At 33.9% G+C, this 8,041-nt stretch overlaps 1 protein-coding gene across 1 annotated transcript in view; it reads left to right on the top strand.

Annotated features, from left to right (window-relative positions):
* ZCCHC6 (zinc finger, CCHC domain containing 6) overlaps nt 1-8,041 on the top strand; it is a 67,227-nt gene that overhangs the window by 42,276 nt on the left and 16,910 nt on the right. Inside the window, exons 19-24 of the mRNA XM_012659387.1 lie at nt 2,136-2,225; nt 2,612-2,725; nt 2,900-2,977; nt 3,573-3,750; nt 7,788-7,835; nt 7,915-8,006. Coding sequence (XP_012514841.1) covers nt 2,136-2,225; nt 2,612-2,725; nt 2,900-2,977; nt 3,573-3,750; nt 7,788-7,835; nt 7,915-8,006 — 600 coding nt within the window. The remainder of the gene's footprint in view (nt 1-2,135; nt 2,226-2,611; nt 2,726-2,899; nt 2,978-3,572; nt 3,751-7,787; nt 7,836-7,914; nt 8,007-8,041) is intronic.

The raw sequence follows: 8,041 nt of genomic DNA on the forward strand, positions 1-8,041 counted from the left end.
GTGCCTGAACGATATAGCCTCAGTGACCAGAAAACGAGCTACAACTTAAGCTTTGCTACTTAGTATGTGCACTTTTGAAATCAAATCACTGGCCAGCCAACAGGGGAGGCAGTAGCCCCGGTTAAGTGAGGACACTAGACCGTGTTTGCAGGCTCACAGTGAGCCACTCGTAGTTTTGTCTCTATGCGCACAGGCACATGCGTGGAAAAGGGAACAGAAGGAAGCATGCTGCATGGTTAACACTGGTTATATCTGCGGAGGGGAATTACGGAGGATTTTTTCTTTAGATTTTATTTTCATTTTCTACAAGTAAGCGTGATCATTCTTATGATGAGGAAAATATATATTATCAGTAGTTCAAAATCATGCACAAATCTTGCTCCCTTGAATCGTTGGATGTGAATTGGCCGTTTTTACTAAATGGGCGAAGTGTCTCTTGTGGGCACCTTTTCAAGAGTCTATTATGCGTAAGGGTACCTTGTGTGTGTACAATAAGCTATAATTTACAAAGCAATTTATACATTCTCACTTTGTTTCTCAGAATAAATTTGTGCAAGTGGATGGAATTTGGTAAGCATAGAAAAGAAACCCTGGGGAGTAATTTTTTCCTTTTCTAATTGAAGTAGTTAACCTCGTTGCTGTCCTTAGGGTGTATGTGTTTGGGAATAGCATTAAAAAAAAGAGTCGGCGCTTCTGTGCAATTTCCTTAAATACTCTGGTGTTTATAGTTCTTGGAACAACAGTACCTTTCTCCCATTTTATTTTATCATATTCACCAAAATAGTGTATTATCTTTTTCAAGACAAGATTTTTAGATCGCCCATTCCTGGTTTTTGTTTTTTTTTTTAGGAGCTTTATACAAAAAGAAATATATTTTTAAAATTTTTATCTATTATTTTTAAAATAGGACTTAAATGTTTATGGGCGAAACAGCTTTGGCTAGCTCACATGGGACATACACCAGAATAAAATGATTTTCTTTTATGGTAATAAAGGAAAATGTGTTTAAGTGAAATTTAAGTAAAAACAATTGCTAACATTCATTGAGCCTTTACTGTGTGTCAGGCACTATTTTAAGTACTTTACATGGATAATCTCATTTAATTTTCACAACAGCTCTGTTAAATGTGATGGCATTAATATCCCCAGTTCACAGATAAGGAAAGTGTAAATAATGTAGATATAATTTAAATCATTTTACCAAAATTATTTTTGTAGGCTGCTGGCTGCTCTTCATAAGAACTCAAGGTCTGTGTTTACTAATAGCATGAAATAGATTATCATTGTGTTTCTCTTGGGTACAACAAAGTGGTGAAGTTGCCCCAGCTTTGATGATTTCTTTTTTCTAGCTAGTAGCAAGTTTTGTTTTTTGTTTTTTTTTTTTTTTGAGACAGAGTCTCACTCTCTTGCCCAGGCTAGAGTGCCGTGGCGTCAGCCTAGCTCACAGCAACCTCAAACTCCTGGGCTATCCTTCTGCCTCAATCTCTCAAGTAGCTGGGACTACCGGTGCATGCCACCACACCCGGCTAATTTTTCTGTCTTTTTAGTAGAGATGAGGTCTCACTGTTGCTCTGGTTGCTTTTGAGCACCTGAGCTCAACCAGTCCTCCTACCTCAGCCTCCCAGAGTGCTAGGATTACAGGCCTGAGCCACTGTGCCCAGCCTGAACTTTTGTTTTAATTTGGGGATGAGGTGTGTCTTTGGAGACACTGGTGCACTTTCAAATGGGCACAGTGTAATCTAGATTTGCCCAATTCTTTTTACTCTCACAGCTGTTTTGTTTCAGGGCTTTATGGGATCTCTCTGGCTGCTGAGGACATTTAATTGAAACAATCCATGGGTAGAGGGATCTTACGTATACTTAAAGGGAACAGAATGTTTAGTTCAGTAGCGCTGTTTTCTAGATGTTCACTCTAAAGACATTAACATAATGGAGGTCATGAAGTCAAATGTTACTTAAAATTCTTTTTTATCTAGTGAATTAATGAAGCTTGTCTTCAGAGAGGGGGAAAGGTTAATTTCAGTCTAAATGTCTTCTCTGTGAAATGAACCACAGTGTAAACCTATTTAGAATATTCCAATTTAAAACCTTTTCATCTAATCGATGGCCTTACAGTGTAATTTCCCTTTTAACAGGCCCTTCATAACACAAGGCTTTTATCTGCTTATTCAGCCATTGATCCCAGAGTGAAATATTTGTGTTATACCATGAAAGTATTTACAAAAGTGAGTATGCTTCCTGTTGTGATTTATTATAAAATTTCATTGTGTCTTCACACCTTGTTGAAAACATGAAATCTGTACTTGTTGATGAATTATAGCCGTGTCACATGCTTCCTGTAACTGTTTGGGAAGCCCTGCGGAACAAGCGAAAATTTTTTATCTTAAATTTTACACTGTGATATGATCTTGCTCGTGGCTAATTGTCCACTGCTTTGTTGGATTGGGTTGGGTTGGGTTGGTTTTGTTGGCATATTTTAGCCATCAAAAATGTGATTTTTATATTAGTCCCCAAAATAAACACCTCTTACTTTTATGATAATAAAATGGCTGCAAACTTAGCAATAAACATTGACGATCTTTTCTTTGTTCTTTGTTTTCCTTCCCTCTAGATGTGTGATATCGGTGATGCATCTAGAGGCAGCTTATCATCATATGCATACACTCTTATGGTGCTATATTTTCTCCAACAGAGGAATCCACCAGTTATTCCTGTCCTTCAAGAGGTATTAGTAAATAACATTGTAATTCTTACCTGTAAAACTGGGTGATCTCTGAGCCCTCCTCTTTCTCTAAAATCCTGTGGTTCTGTAGTTAAATTTTTAACTATTTTCCTAGAAGTTTTTGTATCAATGAATTAAGTTTGTGATCTATACTAATAGTTTAAAAATTAATTTCAGATATACAAAGGTGAAAAGAAACCTGAAATATTTGTTGATGGCTGGAATATTTATTTTTTTGATCAAATAGATGAACTGGTACGTATTTTAAGAATAAAGATTTTCCTATATCCTTGGCTAAAAATTAGCTCTACTATGCTGTAGTGTAGCTTTTCAACAATTTTTTTTGTTTGTTATACTTACTTATATCATAATACTGAAAAACTAGCATTTTACGATGTTTTCTTTGAAGTGAAACTATTTTATTAAGCCAGGTGAGTTTCTAGGGACTATATCCACTATTTCTTTAATGCCTAATAATTCCAAATGTTAAGTAACTTTATTCAAAGTAAAGGAATATTTGCTTTGTGGGAGTCTTTGAGTTATAGAGACCTAATAACCTAGGCAGCACCAAAACTCTCAGAATTTATTTCGGGATTCTCCCACTAACGTGTTCTGAGGTTTAACACTAAAAACTCTGAGCATTCCCTATCTCTAAGTCATATAGTTGAGATTAATAAACTCATGTAAATGGTATTTTAAAATATGAAAGGAAAGTTAAAAAATTACATTTTTATCTAAATAGACTAGTTAATTAGAAATAAATCCAAATTTACTCCCTAAGATAGAAATAAATATTGATATTAACACTTTACTATAGAATGCGATATCCCTTGTTCCGTTCTGTTTCTAGCCTGCCTATTGGCCAGAATATGGAAAAAATACAGAATCTGTTGGGCAGCTGTGGCTGGGCCTTCTTCGTTTCTACACAGAGGAATTTGATTTTAAAGAACACGTTATTAGCATCAGGAGAAAAAGTCTGCTTACAACTTTTAAGAAACAGTGGACCTCAAAATACATTGTTATTGAAGGTACAAATAGAATTAAAATTGTTAGAGTATAGAGATTGAACTATGAGGGCATTGTTCTTCCTCCATACAGAGCTTTTCCAGAGCAGCTAGGAGCTGCTGCTCTAGATACGCTGTGCAGCAGTCCCATTATTGCTCACACCAAACCAGCTCGTCTGTTCCTAACCTAAAGATTTGTTTTTAAATGTCTGATGTCCTTTCACCATGACAAATCTTTTACTGTTATTGGGCACATACTGAAGAATAAGGTAGCAGTACAGATAAGACATCTTCAAGCCAATGGGACTTTTAAAACCTTCCTGTTAAAGGGTTTGAAGAGTGCCACTAAGTGAATTTTCATGATCTTTGTTTACTGTTGATGAAGGAGTTTACCTGTAAGTAATTGTATATAAATCTTGACATTTGTTTCAACCATGGAGAAGCCTTTTCTTTTTCCATGAGTGCAAGGATCCATTGGAGCTTGCCAATTATTAATGATTTGTTTTCAATTTTTGAAGGTTTATCTTTTGCTTTTAATTTCTATATTACTTTCAGACGAACTGTTAGTAATAGGCTAACCTCTAAAGAATTCTTCATTCATGATTATGTAGCCAGCTATCGTAGAGTTGGGAAACTTCAGTGGTGGTAGTTGTATTTTTAACTATGCAGTAGCTAATATTGTAGTATCTCTACTATACCAAGCAAATAACCAAAAATACCTGCACACACGCACACATAAAAATCACCAGAAGAAAACGTGACCAAACTAAGTAGGTAACCTTCTCATAGCAATTAAAAAAATATTCCAAAACACATAATGTATACAGCTGTCTAAGACATTTGAGATGCAGACATGAAGGATCGTATCTGGAGACCCAAATAGCCATTGGCATGACATTGGGAGAGGTAAATGTGTCTGTGTATATTTTAATATATAAGCGTGTTTTATGATCTCCATGTTGAATTATTTTCTAAAGTGATCTTTACGAAACTTGTTAGTTAGCAGGAAAATTCAGTGCTAAAGTGTTTTAAATCCTGTGATTTCTATACGCATGCAGAACTAGTGTCACCTACTATCAGGCTATTGTGTCTTTTCCAAACAGTATTTATTAAAAATTAGGCAACCAGTCATAATATGCAGGATTTTGTAAGGATTTAAATATAAATCAACATCCTCTTTTCTGATGGACACTTTAGTGGAAAAACTTGCCTAAATATAAGGCACGTTTTTCCACAAAAAACTAAAAATTAAAAAAATAATAAAATTTTATATTTAAAAGGTTGGGTTGGGTTGGTTTTGTTGGCATATTTTAGCCATCAAAAATGTGATTTTTATATTAGTCCCCAAAATAAACACCTCTTACTTTTATGATAATAAAATGGCTGCAAACTTAGCAATAAACATTGACGATCTTTTCTTTGTTCTTTGTTTTCCTTCCCTCTAGATGTGTGATATCGGTGATGCATCTAGAGGCAGCTTATCATCATATGCATACACTCTTATGGTGCTATATTTTCTCCAACAGAGGAATCCACCAGTTATTCCTGTCCTTCAAGAGGTATTAGTAAATAACATTGTAATTCTTACCTGTAAAACTGGGTGATCTCTGAGCCCTCCTCTTTCTCTAAAATCCTGTGGTTCTGTAGTTAAATTTTTAACTATTTTCCTAGAAGTTTTTGTATCAATGAATTAAGTTTGTGATCTATACTAATAGTTTAAAAATTAATTTCAGATATACAAAGGTGAAAAGAAACCTGAAATATTTGTTGATGGCTGGAATATTTATTTTTTTGATCAAATAGATGAACTGGTACGTATTTTAAGAATAAAGATTTTCCTATATCCTTGGCTAAAAATTAGCTCTACTATGCTGTAGTGTAGCTTTTCAACAATTTTTTTTGTTTGTTATACTTACTTATATCATAATACTGAAAAACTAGCATTTTACGATGTTTTCTTTGAAGTGAAACTATTTTATTAAGCCAGGTGAGTTTCTAGGGACTATATCCACTATTTCTTTAATGCCTAATAATTCCAAATGTTAAGTAACTTTATTCAAAGTAAAGGAATATTTGCTTTGTGGGAGTCTTTGAGTTATAGAGACCTAATAACCTAGGCAGCACCAAAACTCTCAGAATTTATTTCGGGATTCTCCCACTAACGTGTTCTGAGGTTTAACACTAAAAACTCTGAGCATTCCCTATCTCTAAGTCATATAGTTGAGATTAATAAACTCATGTAAATGGTATTTTAAAATATGAAAGGAAAGTTAAAAAATTACATTTTTATCTAAATAGACTAGTTAATTAGAAATAAATCCAAATTTACTCCCTAAGATAGAAATAAATATTGATATTAACACTTTACTATAGAATGCGATATCCCTTGTTCCGTTCTGTTTCTAGCCTGCCTATTGGCCAGAATATGGAAAAAATACAGAATCTGTTGGGCAGCTGTGGCTGGGCCTTCTTCGTTTCTACACAGAGGAATTTGATTTTAAAGAACACGTTATTAGCATCAGGAGAAAAAGTCTGCTTACAACTTTTAAGAAACAGTGGACCTCAAAATACATTGTTATTGAAGGTACAAATAGAATTAAAATTGTTAGAGTATAGAGATTGAACTATGAGGGCATTGTTCTTCCTCCATACAGAGCTTTTCCAGAGCAGCTAGGAGCTGCTGCTCTAGATACGCTGTGCAGCAGTCCCATTATTGCTCACACCAAACCAGCTCGTCTGTTCCTAACCTAAAGATTTGTTTTTAAATGTCTGATGTCCTTTCACCATGACAAATCTTTTACTGTTATTGGGCACATACTGAAGAATAAGGTAGCAGTACAGATAAGACATCTTCAAGCCAATGGGACTTTTAAAACCTTCCTGTTAAAGGGTTTGAAGAGTGCCACTAAGTGAATTTTCATGATCTTTGTTTACTGTTGATGAAGGAGTTTACCTGTAAGTAATTGTATATAAATCTTGACATTTGTTTCAACCATGGAGAAGCCTTTTCTTTTTCCATGAGTGCAAGGATCCATTGGAGCTTGCCAATTATTAATGATTTGTTTTCAATTTTTGAAGGTTTATCTTTTGCTTTTAATTTCTATATTACTTTCAGACGAACTGTTAGTAATAGGCTAACCTCTAAAGAATTCTTCATTCATGATTATGTAGCCAGCTATCGTAGAGTTGGGAAACTTCAGTGGTGGTAGTTGTATTTTTAACTATGCAGTAGCTAATATTGTAGTATCTCTACTATACCAAGCAAATAACCAAAAATACCTGCACACACGCACACATAAAAATCACCAGAAGAAAACGTGACCAAACTAAGTAGGTAACCTTCTCATAGCAATTAAAAAAATATTCCAAAACACATAATGTATACAGCTGTCTAAGACATTTGAGATGCAGACATGAAGGATCGTATCTGGAGACCCAAATAGCCATTGGCATGACATTGGGAGAGGTAAATGTGTCTGTGTATATTTTAATATATAAGCGTGTTTTATGATCTCCATGTTGAATTATTTTCTAAAGTGATCTTTACGAAACTTGTTAGTTAGCAGGAAAATTCAGTGCTAAAGTGTTTTAAATCCTGTGATTTCTATACGCATGCAGAACTAGTGTCACCTACTATCAGGCTATTGTGTCTTTTCCAAACAGTATTTATTAAAAATTAGGCAACCAGTCATAATATGCAGGATTTTGTAAGGATTTAAATATAAATCAACATCCTCTTTTCTGATGGACACTTTAGTGGAAAAACTTGCCTAAATATAAGGCACGTTTTTCCACAAAAAACTAAAAATTAAAAAAATAATAAAATTTTATATTTAAAATTTTTTTAACTGATTAAAAACTTTAAAGTTTTTTTTTAAAATAAAGCTATATTGTTTAGCTTTGTTACAGATTTTAAGCTCATTATAAAAATGCAGTCGTTTAATACTATTATTAATGATAAAGTAGATGATATTTTCTTCTCATTATATTGGCTTCACTTATTGGATGAATAATGGCATTTCCTGTTATCTTGTTTATTCTCCTTAATTTTCTTTCTTTAGATCCTTTTGATTTGAATCATAACCTTGGAGCTGGATTATCAAGGAAAAGTAAGTTACTTTGTAAATTTTAATGCAGTCTCTTTTCTTTTTAATCCATCTAATTGAGTTCTTACTCTTTTCTTCTTAGTGACAAATTTCATAATGAAAGCTTTCATCAATGGTAGAAGAGTATTTGGTATTCCTGTCAAAGGATTTCCAAAGGACTACCCCTCAAAAATGGTAAGTGGCTATTGGAAATGCCAAAAAAAAAAAAT

This window comes from Propithecus coquereli, unplaced genomic scaffold, assembly GCF_000956105.1.
Source record: "Propithecus coquereli isolate 6110/MARCELLA unplaced genomic scaffold, Pcoq_1.0 Scaffold608, whole genome shotgun sequence".
Classification (NCBI taxonomy): Eukaryota; Metazoa; Chordata; class Mammalia; order Primates; family Indriidae; genus Propithecus; species Propithecus coquereli.